Source organism: Nicotiana attenuata, unplaced genomic scaffold, assembly GCF_001879085.1.
Source record: "Nicotiana attenuata strain UT unplaced genomic scaffold, NIATTr2, whole genome shotgun sequence".
Taxonomy (NCBI): domain Eukaryota; kingdom Viridiplantae; phylum Streptophyta; class Magnoliopsida; order Solanales; family Solanaceae; genus Nicotiana; species Nicotiana attenuata.
Window position 1 is genome coordinate 367,275 of NW_017670819.1, and position 13,883 is coordinate 381,157.

Genomic DNA, 13,883 nt, shown 5'->3' on the forward strand with positions numbered 1-13,883 from the left:
GTTCACTCCACTTGGCACATTTGACTTTTCACGCCCCTTAAGAAATAATAAATGAAGTGCATAATTTACCATGGTATCCATATTAATTGATACATATTTTATTGAATTTGAGAAAATAATTTGAAATGAGTAATAAATATTGTGGGTATAACAGAAAAAAATTTGGCTTCTCTTAATATGCGTAAAGTAACAAGTAAAAATAAAAATTTATTTTTAGTATACATACCAAATAAAAGTGAACACTAAGAGTATAAATTAAAAAAGAAAAAGAGAGAGACTAACTATATTCATCAAAGTATTAGGCCCCCGTGGGATAGACAGAAAGGATGAATTGATTTTTGGCTCTTTACAAACACCTTTTTAATTTTATGACCCTAACTCTTTTTTTTACATATAAGAAATTTACTTTTACTTATAATCGATCTTTCGTTTACCAATAAATCTGAAAATAACATTTTCTAAATTCAATGGACGATAGACGTGTGATTGTGGAATCGATGGGATAACCATATCTGCCCCAAATAAGAATATAAATAGCATAATACATATAATTTGATGTAACACAGTGGTTAAACCTACTTCCCCCACCTTAAACCCCTTCCTTTGTCTTTCTCTTTTGCTGCCACTGGTACTGGGGAATACTCTTCTCAATCAACTCAACAATGGCATTCTCATCTCCTGTTTCTCCATCTTATTCTTCATGCCATCATCTCTCCTCAAAAGACTCAAATTTCAACGCCAAAGGGAAGAAGCTTCCCACCATTCACAAGATCTACCCCTTTTCTCTCCTCCAACGCTCTCCTTTTCTCAAGTAAACATTCTTCGTTCCTTATAACCCATTTGGGTGTTCATTTCTCTCTTTGTTTGTTCTATGCATGTTATCTTTATGGTAATTGAAACTTTCAAGAATCTTGGATTTTTGTAATTCGTGGTTTGAGATGAGTTACTCATGTTAGCTTTTACCCAGAGAAAAAAAGACTTGTCTTTTTTAAAGGGTTTATGCACAGTTGCATGGGATTGAAATACAACATGACTTAAAACTATTGGAATTATCTTATCATTTCATCCTTTTGCGAATTATCAAAGATATTTATTTGCTATAATATTGGAAAGAGGGGGGGGGGGGTTGTAAAATCACTTGAAATTGAACATTTTCTGCTGTTGGTCCACATCTTAGATGAGTATTTTGCATTCATCTATATTGAGACTTGTTATCAATTTTTAGAGAAATTTTTTTAGCGTGTATGTGTTGGTACTTATAGGCAAACAGGGAGAAAAGGAAGCGCCAAATTTTTTTAGCAGAAAACTATGGAGGAATGAAGATGTGCAAGCGTTTTCACCTAGCCACTTGAATTCGTTCTACTAGTTGATCCCTGCAATTAACCACTGAATCAACAAATAGTTGTTGAAATGAATTCAACTGGTATAGGTCCCATATCTATGTCCATTAAAGTTATTATCCATTCAGATATAGCAGTTTGATTGTAGATAATTTGCCACAGTGTGGGGTTTCATGGACAATGTCATCACCTTAAAGACATAACATAAACAGAAAGGAGCTAACTGATGTCTACACGATACTGTTTAGCATACAGATGAGCAAATTTGGCAACGGTCAAGAGAGTAGTATTAGTCCATTCGAGGCAGCGTGTCCTAGCATATGTAAGCATGTTGTTTGATCCCGTAAGAGATGGACACTTCTTAAATAAACCTGATGTTTGAACCCGCAAAGAGATGTTTCTCTGACATCTGATGACTTCTTTGTGGAATTTAACGCTACAAACTTTTGAAAGAGACCAAAAAGAAAGAGAAATCCAATCGATGGGGATAAGGTGGAATAAACATCTACTAATGAACATGTACTTCATACACTTGAAGATGATGTATAGAGCAAATTAACAAAGACCAATTTATAATGCACATTGTGTCCATTCATCAACACTTATACTCATAAATAACGCAGTTTCACTATTAAGATCTTTTCTTTTGGTCTCACAAAAAGACAAGGTACCATTGGGATGTGAACCTCGTAGAACATTATAACAAAGAGCTACTGCCATGCGTTAGTAAAGCTATACTTCTCAGACATACACAAACCTGCATCTCCTACCTGTATAAATGCTTTTTAATTAGATTGATTAAGTCATTTATATATCATACGATATGGAAAAGAAAAGACAGAAACGTGTGTCTAGCACTCTAGTTGCAGCTTTGTCATGTTCAATTTTATCTTTTATTGATTTTCCTTTTCCCTATTTTCTTATGTAAAATGTGCCATATCTGCATGTATTACTAGCCACCTTGATATTACAGAAAAAGCAGTACGCAGCAGTCTGTAGTTGGTTGACGCAGTCCAATTCCTTTTATCTTCCTTTGCTAATTTAAGAAGGGGTCTCTGATCCATTAGAATTGAATTTGCATCATTCAACTTCTTCCCTTCTGCCGACAGTTGTTGGACTCTTCAAAATTTAATGTCTTGCTAATGCATGACATAACGTAGAAGTGGTCCTCACATGTAAGTAAACTTGGGCTAATGACTGTACTGGCATAAGAAAGAAATTTGTTTTTGCCATGTCTAAACTTCCAGTTCAATTTTAAAATACCAATAAAAGAAAAAAAAGAGAAAAAGAAAAGAACAGAAGGAATATAAGGACCACAGTTGTAAGGACTCTCCACCTCGAAACATAAGGTTGGCATTTCAAGTCATCAAAGGAGCAAATTTGGCGACGCTACTGTTGGGCTATTGGCTAGGGGGTTTGGAGGCGTGGGGTTTCTAATATCCCTCCTTCCCCCTCCCTCCCCTCCATCGAAAAGGGAAAAGAAAAGAAACAAAAAAGATAATTTTGTCAACATCGGTGACATATACTTTAAGCTAAAATATCCTTATGACTTTGTTATTATGGGAACAAAACTTCTAATGGGCTACCTGGGCACTTACTATGTTTATCCCTTTCCTTTGAGAGTTTTCTTTTCACCTCATTGTTTCCATTCTGGTAAAGTCTCACCTTGCTTTTCTTTTTTCATTTCAGAGTGGATTTTAGTTCACAATGGGGAAGAAGAGAATCATCGAAGTTCAGCATAAGTGCTGCTGTGACGAGCAAAGGTCTATTTTACACTTAAATTTCTCATCATCCATGTGTGATTTTCACTAGTTTCTGATTTCCTCTTCCTTCGTCCAATATTGTGACAGATTACTCGTTGGATGGAGCACTAGAGAATACTCAGCTCCCGAAGGGCGATTGCTGGTCTGTTCATAAATTTGGTGGTACCTGTGTGGGAACATCTGAAAGAATTGGTAATGTAGCTGACATAACAATTGCAGATCAATCAGAGAGAAAGTTGGTAGTGGTATCTGCAATGTCAAAAGTCACAGATATGATGTATGATCTGATTTACAAAGCGCAGTCTCGAGATGACTCGTACCTGACAGCACTTGATGCTGTTCTAGAGAAACATAAATTAGCAGCTGTTGATCTACTTGATGGAGATGAACTAGCTAGTTTTTCATCAAAACTGCACCATGACATCAACAACCTTAAAGCCATGCTCCGTGCAATATATATTGGTATGCTTGCGTTTCACGTTTTATTTTGCTAATGCCGGGAGGAAAAAGCTTCCTGATGCTTTTTTCTCAAACTAAAAGAAAGATTTTCAGAATACTTCAAATTCCCCTTCCGTTACTTCAGTCTGTGGTTAGCATACTGATTGTCGCTTCAGTGTATTGGTTTGCTAGAACTAAAGTGGTTTCTTATTGGAGTTCCTTTGATTGTGACTCCCTTCTTTGGCATTAACTAAACTGCTTACTTGTTTTGCAGCTGGTCATGCAACAGAATCTTTTTCCGATTTTGTTGTAGGGCATGGGGAGTTGTGGTCTGCTCAGTTATTGGCATCTGCTGTCAGAAAGGTCGTTCTCTCATAGATTTCACCCAATCCTTCAAAGCCATTATGCCTTGTAGTTATGAAATTGAAAATTTCCACATTTGCTATACTTTTTGAAATTTATATGTGCAGAATGGTGTAGAGTGTAGCTGGATGGACACAAGGGAAGTGCTTGTTGTGAACCCAACAGGTTCTAACCAAGTTGATCCAGATTATTTGAAGTCAGAGGAGAGACTTGAGAAATGGTATTCTAACAATCCATCAAAAACAATCATTGCAACTGGCTTTATAGCTAGCACGCCTCAGAATATTCCTACGACTTTGAAGAGAGATGGTAGTGACTTCTCCGCTGCTATTATGGGGGCTCTTCTAAAAGCACGTCAAGTTACAATTTGGACAGATGTTGATGGCGTGTATAGTGCAGATCCTAGAAAAGGTTTGTCCTTGCTCATTGCATGCGTTTCCCAACCTGATGCCTTTCAGGACTTTCATGAGCCAAAATTTTGTCAGGTATTTATCATTGAGCTAGGATGTTTTCCAACTAAAAAGATACTTTATTTGCAGTTAGTGAAGCAGTAATACTGAAGACACTGTCTTATCAAGAGGCATGGGAAATGGTAAAGTCATGACATTCTGTACAGTTGCTAATTTAGTATGGCCTCTTTCTGGCACTTTCTAACAGCAAAAGTTCTCATCTTTCTGCAGTCCTATTTTGGTGCCAATGTCTTACATCCTCGAACAATTGTTCCAGTGATGCAATATGACATTCCAATTGTTATAAAAAATATCTTCAACCTTTCTGCACCTGGAACAATGATCTGCCGATCCTCTGGCGATGAACATGAAGATGGACAAAAAGTGGAGTCCCTTGTGAAAGGATTTGCAACAATTGACAATGTAGCCATTGTGAATGTTGAGGGGTAAGGCTGCACTTGATTCAAGAGTAGTGACATTTACAAATTATTTATTTTACATGATGTTTATTATTCCTTTCAGAACTGGAATGGCTGGTGTTCCTGGTACGGCTAGTGCCATTTTTAGTGCAGTAAAAGATGTCGGTGCTAATGTAATCATGATATCCCAGGTACATATATCTTCTGATTCCTGTTATACTTGTTATTGGTATGACTATATGAAATTTAATTGGCTACTATAGTACAGGCTAGTAGTGAGCATTCAGTGTGCTTTGCTGTACCTGAGAAAGAAGTAAAAGCCGTTGCAGATGTTTTGGAGTCTAGGTTTGGTCAGGCTTTGAGTGCAGGGCGACTTTCTCAGGTATTCTGCTCTTCCTGATTGCATTTAAGATATTAAACAGTGTCGTTAATCCAGCAGTAACAGAAAGTGAAAAATGGGAGGAATGTTGTGTTCAGTTCTTGGCAGTATCTTTAGCAAATGCCTTTTGCATCTATTGCACTTTGCACCTTCCATTTCCTGGTTAAGGTTTTAATTTGAGCCCCGTTACGTGATAAAGGTCCACTAGTCTTTTTCTCTTTTCTTGTTCATTTAGATGTTGAGCGAGACCAGTTAAATGGAAAAACAGAAAGCTCACAGTGAAGATGTGGTGTGACAAAGCTTCAACAGGTCTTCTCTTGGAGTTTAATGCAATCCTTTCTCATGGGGGTGTTTTTTAGATATGCATTATGTAACACTGAGAGCTCCACGGATCAAGAGTTCTTGCTTAGGAAAAAGGCCAAGAGAAGTTCTGATGTTGCTGTTTGCTGATTTGGTCAGAAAAAGGAAGAGTACAGTCGTCGTTGGATTGAGCATTGTCCCGCAATATCGGGCAAGTTATGATGATAGGCAGATCAGAAAATTGTGGCATTTGATTCTGGTTTCTTTTAACTTAGAAAATTTAAATATTAGCTCAATAAAGTCTAAGAATTGGTAAGGCTGTCAAATTCTAGTGGTAGCAGATGCAAATAGGAAAGAGGACAGACTGAAACAACATTTTTTGGGTGCCTAATCAGCAGTGATATAAGCGCAACCTAGTCCTGCTTTGTCATTTCAATGTGTAGGGTTTCTTTGACCGTTGGATTCAGCTTTGATTTGAAACGGTGTGATTGGCTTGTTTCTTTCTACTGTAGCAAAATGGATTGGGGTTCTTGGGGATTGTTTTTTCTGTCTTCAGTTTTATGAAGTTATCTTTTCCCCTTCTTGTCGTTTCACTGGTTGCAATTGTATAGTCAAGCTACCTGATTAAAAGCACTTCTTTTGAACAACCTGATAATACCTTTAGTTCTTCTCAGATTGCAGTAATTCCCAATTGTAGCATTTTGGCAGCTGTTGGTCAGAGAATGGCAAGCACTCCCGGAGTTAGTGCTACACTTTTCACTGCACTTGCAAAGGTTTGGCAATTTTCTACCTTTACATTTTTTAAATATCTCGTGTATTCGCAATCCATCAACAGTAGCGCAAAATAAATGTCAAGCAATAGTTGTATAATGATGACCACTATAATATGTATGATATCTTTCTTTTTTATTATGGTAATTTTCTGAATGTCATAGTCTTCAACATTTAGCATTTGAATGCAGGCTAATATCAACATCCGTGCTATAGCTCAAGGCTGCACGGAGTACAACATTACAGTAGTTGTTAAGCGAGAAGATTGTGTAAGGGCTTTACGTGCTGTGCACTCAAAATTCTATTTGTCAAGAACAATAATTGCTGTGGGCATTGTTGGACCTGGATTAATTGGAGCTACATTGCTTGACCAATTAAAAGATCAGGTTTGTCAATTCAACTTCTCCTATTGGAGTAGTTACTTTTTACTCCTTGGTTATCAATTCTTTTATAATATTATAATCCATGACTGTTTCTAGAACATATGTTGATTTTCCCTTCTTTTTTTGCGCTACACAACATCAGCTAACAAGCCAGGACTATAATGTTTAACTTTATGTCTATATTAGCTCCTGTCTGGTAAGATCTTTTGTATTATAAGGATGTTTCAAATGTTATAGTTCTGTTTCAGAAACAATATTTTATGGCACGTTGGCCCTCATTTTTTAAATTGATATAATCTATTTCAGAAACCATCTTGCCAGACATAAGCCGTGGTCAACGAATTGACATTGATTGTTTTTGCTTTTATCCCCTTTTCCATTCACTTCTGGAAAAGAAAAAAAGTAGGAAACAAGAGAAGAAACACGTCTCAGGATATGAAGGCCCATGGTTCCCTTTTTATGAAATGAAGGCCTATGGTTTCCATGCCTATTAAACGTGTTTACTGCTTATTGCTTACTTTCTTTCATTTGTGAAAGGTCTCTATGCAATGGCTACAGGTACACTACGGAGTATTCTGGTCCATTATTTGTGGTTGTTAGTTCATTTGGAAGTGTATTTGAACCAAAGTAATTATGTTGTTGATATCGCTTGCACCTTTTGTTTCCAAAGCACAGTTCGTCAGCTTTCATTGGTATAATGATAATGACAATGTTGTTTTTCGACATTTATGGAGGACACTTCCAAAATTTATGACTTCTCTGCTTCTTGTTTTTAAGGAAACATTTTGAATTCCAAAATATATTATTATGATGCACTAATGCTGTGAATGCAGTGACTCAGATACTTGAGGAATAATTCATTGCTTAACTTTGCGTAATTTGTGGCAATTCTTCAAGGAAATTTTGGTAAATGACACTTCAACAATTCCCCTTCTTTGACAGACAGCCGTCTTAAAGGAGAAATTCAACATTGACTTACGTGTGATGGGAATAACTGGATCAAGGACAATGCTACTGAGCGAGTCGTAAGTCTTGAAAGTTGTATCTTCTTTTAGATGTTAACTGTTTTATGTTATACCTCTAAATATGGCCTTTGGCCCCTTAGAATCCCCTTGTTAAAATCAGTTTTTCTCAGCTTCGATGATTGGAAACAACATTATGAATAAAAGATAAAAGCACAACACATTCAAGCTTGCTGCAAATAGCAACCTGATTGCTGAACTAATGGAACTAAGTCTATTCTTTTTTAATCAGTAAACAAGAGATATTATTAATCGGAAAAACCAAGACACTTAGATGGTGACTGGTACATGCAAAGTGGGCAGTCCCCTATGCCCCAAAAAAATAAAAAAAGAAAGAAAGAAAAAGGAAAAAAAAAAGGAACGGGATAGCCTCTACACAAAGATCCTGTTCCTGTTGTGAGCTAATGAATATACATCCTGTGATGTACACCAGTAGGCTAGCATACAAATGCATCTGAATTTCATCTCTTGTACAGTAGCTGCTTTGCCCTCAGAAGGACTTGTTTCTTCATTTGAGACCACAACCAAGCAGTAATTCTTCATAGAATTTGGCATAACCCATTTTAGTTCAGAAATACCGAGGAATAGATCTTTGTTGTCCCTTTTTTTCAAGTCGAGGGTCAAAAGTGCAGATGTCTCACCTCCTTCAGATTCTGCTAGCAAAAATTTGCTCAAAAAAGGTTTTCGTGGGATTAAAGAGCTCTCTTCCACCTTCCAGACTTCTAAACCTTCTTGTTTGAGAGCTATATCAGTTTCTGGCCAAAGCTTGGGAGTAACCACTTCGGCAAATATCTTCCTGTTGGTAGTAGGACTAGTCCTAGCCACTTGTTTGTGCTCTTTCTCCACAAAAAATGGATCCTGCGAGCTTTGTTTGCTCATCCATAGTTTTCGTTAACTCTTGGATGATAATTTGCCTTGTTCAGTAACGATTCATAAGGTATCTCCCTATATGTTGAAATTCTGGTAGATGGAATACTCGTATGTCTGCTCCTTCCTCCACCATTTTCTGCAAATGCCACCTTCTCCATCTGATGCTAATCTCACAGCCTGACGACTCCATAGGAAAATACTCGCTGATGCGAATGCTTGTCATTAAGTTCCTTTTCTCTTGATCCACCTGTACCATGTTGGGAACGGTCTTCCTTGATGTTAAAGGACTTAGTACCAGTGATAAACAAGAAACTTCTGCCCTTGAGAAATAAAGAACTTAGATCTGCAGCTTAATTAGCACTTTTGAGTTGTCAGGGAAAAGAGAACCAAGGTTGTCGGGATTTTAGGGAGAAGGGAGACATTCTATGTCTAACCTACTCTTCAGTTACATATGGGACTAAGTCTATTCTGTTGTTTGAATTTGATGATGTAGTCAATTTAAAATATGTATCCATTTTATTAGAAAAGTTGGAATGGCTTTTTGGTTAGCAATACGTTTAAAATAATTAATGATATGGTGCTAAAAAGAAAATATAAACTTAGTTTCTATCGGATGGCTGACACTTCAAATGCTTTTTTTGGTTATAATACTATAACAGCAACAATATACCCAGTATAGTCCTACAAGTAGGGTCTAGGGAGGGTGTACCCCTACCCTGCGATATAGAGAGGCTGTTTCCGATAGACCCTCGGCTCAAGAAAAGGTGAAAAGAAAGAAAACGGCAGAAGACGAAGAAGAAAGAGGAAAAAGAAAGAAGAGGGAGACAAAGGACGATGAGGAAAAAGGGAGAAAAAGACAACAACAACAAACAACAATAACAACAACAACAAGTAAAAGAAAAAGTAGCATCAAATAGTAACAATCAGGAAAATACGATACACGAAGCGAACGAAACAATAGGCAAATACTAGAGGTCAGAAAAGGGCAACCCGGTGCACTAGGCTCCTGCTATGTGCGGGGTCCGGGGAAGGGCCGGACCACAAGGGTCTATTGTACGCAGCCTTACCCTGCATTTCTGCAAGAGGTTGTTTTCACGGCTTGAACCCGTGACCTCCAGTCACATGGCGGTCACCGGAGGCCAAAGAATACGAAAAAACAAGAGCGCTACTAATACTACTAGAAAAGAACGAGGAGCTCTCGACTACCTACTAGGATTCTACGCTATCTTCGACCTCCACACCCTTCTATCCTGGGTCATGTCCTCAATAAGCTGAAGTAGCGCCATGTCCTACCTAATCACCTCTCCCCAATACTTATTTGGCCTACCTCTACCTCTTCTCAGACCAGCCATGACCAACCTCTCACACCTCGTAACAGGAGCATTTGTACTCCTCCCCTTCACGTGCCCGAACCATCTCAGCCTCAACTACCGCATGTTGTCCTCCACGGGGGACACTCCCACTTTGTCCCGAATAACTTCATTCCTAATCGTATCTCTCATGGTATGCCCACACATCCATCTCAGCATCCTCATTTCTGCTACTTTTATCCTCTAAACATGGGAGTTCTTGACTAGCCAACAATTGGCCCCATACAATATAGTAGGTCTAACCACCGCTCTGTAGAACTTACCCTTAAGTCTTGATGACACCTTCTTATCACATAAAACATCGGATGCGAGCCTCCATTTCATCTACCCCGTACCAATACTGTGGGAGACCTCATCGTCAATCTCTTCGTTACCTTGGATTATAGATACTTGAAACTACCCCTCCTCGGGATGACTTGGGTATCAAGCTTCACATCCACTTCCGCTTCATGAGTCTTGTCACTGAACTTACACTCCAAGTATTCCGTTTTGGTTATAATGTTATACATATCGATATTTTTAAATGCTCTTCAGTAGCATGATCCTAAGACGTTCTTGTCAATGTTGATAGGGGTATTGACTTGTCTAAATGGAGGGAGCTTCTAAGTCTAAGAGGAGAAATGGCCGACTTGAGTAAGTTTGTTCACCATGTACGTGGAAATCATTTCATCCCAAACACTGTGTTGGTGGACTGCACTGCAGACTCTCATATAGCAAGCCATTACTATGACTGGTTGCATAAAGGAATACATGTTGTCACACCAAATAAAAAGGCTAATTCAGGACCACTAGACCAGGTAATACTTTCATATTTGATTTTCTGAACTTGCCCACTTTCTGGAAATACCTAAATAGTAGTTACATCAACATGTTCTGATCATTTTTTGCTTCCGTCTTCTTTCCACTCCATTGTAGTGAGGAAAAGATGACGATGTTTTGAAAGTGTTGTTTTTTCTCTCTTTCACTAAAAATTTTGAAATTGCTGAGAGGGAGCTTCTAATACCTGTTATTGCATTTTTCTTTTCGTAAATTGCCTCCAGTACTTGAAGCTGAGAGCTCTACAGCGACAATCATATACACATTACTTCTATGAAGCTACTGTTGGAGCTGGTCTACCAATTATAAGCACCTTACGTGGACTTCTTGAAACTGGGGACAAGATATTGCGGATTGAGGGCATTTTTAGGTTGGTAATGTTAATATATGTGATTGTGATTTGCACTTGTTACAAACTCATTCCTAAATATTGAATTGTTACTGATGAGGTGACTCATGCCTTCACTACCTCGTGCACTATGGAAAATAAAGTTTGTTAGTTTGGTTTCTTCATATTCAGTTTCATCTTCTTTCGCTTTTGCAGTGGAACTTTGAGTTACATATTTAATAACTTTGCGGGCTCAACAGCGTTCAGTCAAGTGGTGAAGGAGGCAAAAGAGGCGGGTTATACTGAACCAGATCCAAGGGATGACCTATCTGGAACAGATGTTGCCAGAAAGGTATTGGGTGATGGTTTCACGTATCTGATTTCTTTTCATTCAAGTGTTAGCTAAAATAAGCTGATTCCTCTATTTCCATTTTCCCACAAAGTTGGTGATGTTCGGAATTTAACATCTTGGGATCACTGCATGGCCAGAGTAAACTACTCTGATTTTATTTTTAAGAAAAATGGCCATTGTAAAATACTCTGATTTTGCTTTTGGGAAAAAGGCCACAGTATAAACTTGGGTGCTACTCTCTTGCATGACGGGTTAGAATTTTGTTATACAATGGCTTCCATGTTCCAGGTGATAATTCTTGCTAGGGAAAGTGGGCTACATCTAGAGCTTTCAGATATCCCTGTTCAGAGCCTTGTGCCTGAACCATTACGGGTGAGTGCTTAGTTTAATTATGTGCAGCATTAGTTCTTTTGATAAGTTATGTTCGGCATTAGTTAGATAGCTGTTTTTCTCCATGAAGTAATTTTTAGTGGTCTTTTTCAGGATTGTGCATCTGCTGAGGAGTTTATGCAGCAGTTGCCACAATTTGATCAACAATTGGCTAAGCAGAGGCAAGAGGCTGAAGATGCCGGGGAAGTGAGTACTCTGGACTTAAATCTATAGAAATGAGCTCGACTGTTACGGATACTTACTGTTGTGATGGTCATCTTGTCCGAAAGAACCTACTCTTGTACTCCTTCCATCAGAAACTGATGATCGCCTTTTCAATTGCAAAACTGTTTTCATATTCCTAAAGCGGGGAGCTTTCCCACACATGACACATTACATAACATCAAAAAGCATTACATGGGACTCGTTTAACACCTTGCATCCAAACTTTTTGTCAATACCTTGAAAATGCTGAAAGGTGACAATCATGTTCTGACTTTAGCATATGCACTTTTTTCCGAGGACATTTTAATATACGTACTATGTTAAACATGGATGGTCAATTTAGGATAGAGGAGGAAACAACTTCGTATGAGATATGCGACACTAGGAAAGAGAAGCATGAAATCTCATTAAAAAAATAGGGAAATTGATGAGTCATTTAGCATTTCAATCACAGAAGTAACAGATTATTCATAGCATATAGAGCTGTTCTTCATCATTGAGAACTTATTTGATTCAATCTTTGGGGCAGAAACCGAGTGAAAGAAGTTTGTATTTTAGAAATTGTTTATTTATATGTAACATTTGATTAGGCCACAAGCATCATCTTTGTGTGATTCAATCTAGTTCAGCAGCAGCACATGCATAACAAATATTTTCTTTTGTCAGAAGACTGTTGGAGTAGGTCACAAGCATGCATTATATCTTTTTTTTCCTTTGTATTTGTGCTATTTTTATATGACAAAGTTGATGTATGAAGGTTTTGAGATATGTTGGAGTTGTGGATGTTGTAAACGGAAAAGGGACTGTTGAGCTGCAAAGATACAGTAAGGAGCACCCATTTGCGCAACTCTCTGGATCAGATAACATAATTGCATTCACAACTGAAAGATATGCGACGCAACCTCTAATAGTGCGTGGTCCTGGTGCTGGTGCTGAAGTGACAGCTGGTGGAGTATTCTGTGACATCTTACGACTTGCATCATATCTTGGTGCCCCATCATAATTCATTTTCTCCAAGCCTTTTCTGAGTACCAAGTTTCAGATTCTCGATGCAGTCAGCAACCTCTACCGTTATATGCCACACTGCAGCCTCTCTCTATGCTTTGTATGAATGGTGTTGCAGTTTGAGCAATAGCATGGCTCACTATGTGACTGGGTTCTTCTCTTCTATAGGAATCATTGTAACTTGCTCATTCATGAATGCAACTCTGAGATTTGATTAAGCTGTATTTTGGTTGAGATTCATGTATCTTGTAGGGTACTCCCTTGTTAGTGAAGTAGATTGGTGAGTGTATGTCGATGCAATTAAGCATTTAAGCCATTGTTTCTCTTGACCGTTTAGTGTTAATTACTCCATATCCGTGCTGCATTTGCTCAAATTTGTTGTGTGAGCACACTTGATGGACACTAAATGGTACTTTTAGGGTAAAAAGGTGATTTTGTTTCTTTTAATTAGCCAGTATATGGCCTTCCAAAGTGAATGGAGGAACGGAGTTTCTCCAAATGATGTCGGGGTATTAAGCTCCCAATTTGTGAATCACGAGATACCCTTTTTTCGCCCTACGTTCTAGTCATTATCAAATGAAAAATAAGAAAAATCACATTTGTAATTTACTAGATATAAGATATTTTAGTTGAGTAATGGAAGAAATTTCACTACGATAAGGCAGCAACATATGGCAAATGATCATTGTTCAAATGCAAATGGACAGATTACTGAACAGCAACAATAGCAAATCTAGGGTAATCCTATAAGTGGGGTCTGAGAAGGATAATGTGTACGTAGATCTTACCCCTATCTTATGAAGATAGAGATGTTTTCGATAGACCTTCGGCTCAAGAACAATGTTTTCGATAGACCTTCGGCTCAAGAACAATAAAAAGGAAGCAATAAATAATAGCAACAACAAGGTAATAGGACAATGG

General features: G+C 38.0%; 1 protein-coding gene across 1 annotated transcript; it reads left to right on the forward strand.

The window, feature by feature from the left end:
* Positions 1 to 543: 543 nt before the first annotated feature.
* Positions 544 to 13,305, forward strand: LOC109243638 (bifunctional aspartokinase/homoserine dehydrogenase, chloroplastic-like). The gene is made up of 18 exons (XM_019410598.1): positions 544 to 811; positions 3,030 to 3,103; positions 3,191 to 3,565; positions 3,816 to 3,904; positions 4,012 to 4,315; positions 4,444 to 4,496; positions 4,585 to 4,799; positions 4,876 to 4,963; positions 5,041 to 5,154; positions 6,126 to 6,224; positions 6,414 to 6,608; positions 7,548 to 7,630; positions 10,439 to 10,664; positions 10,908 to 11,053; positions 11,228 to 11,363; positions 11,652 to 11,735; positions 11,847 to 11,939; positions 12,715 to 13,305. The coding sequence occupies exons 1-18, from the start codon at positions 663 to 665 to the stop codon at positions 12,958 to 12,960; spliced, it is 2,769 nt and encodes a 922-aa protein (XP_019266143.1). The 5' UTR covers positions 544 to 662; the 3' UTR covers positions 12,961 to 13,305.
* Positions 13,306 to 13,883: the final 578 nt, after the last annotated feature.

What these genes read in the sequence shown, in the direction of transcription:
- LOC109243638 (XM_019410598.1), top strand. Translation starts at nt 663, where the DNA reads ATGGCATTCTCATCTCCTGTTTCTCCATCTTATTCTTCATGCCATCAT. An exon ending in TTTTCACTGCACTTGCAAAG is followed by an intron (nt 6,225 to 6,413) that starts GTTTGGCAATTT and finishes ATTTGAATGCAG; the next exon opens with GCTAATATCAACATCCGTGC. An exon ending in GAACAGATGTTGCCAGAAAG is followed by an intron (nt 11,364 to 11,651) that starts GTATTGGGTGAT and finishes TCCATGTTCCAG; the next exon opens with GTGATAATTCTTGCTAGGGA.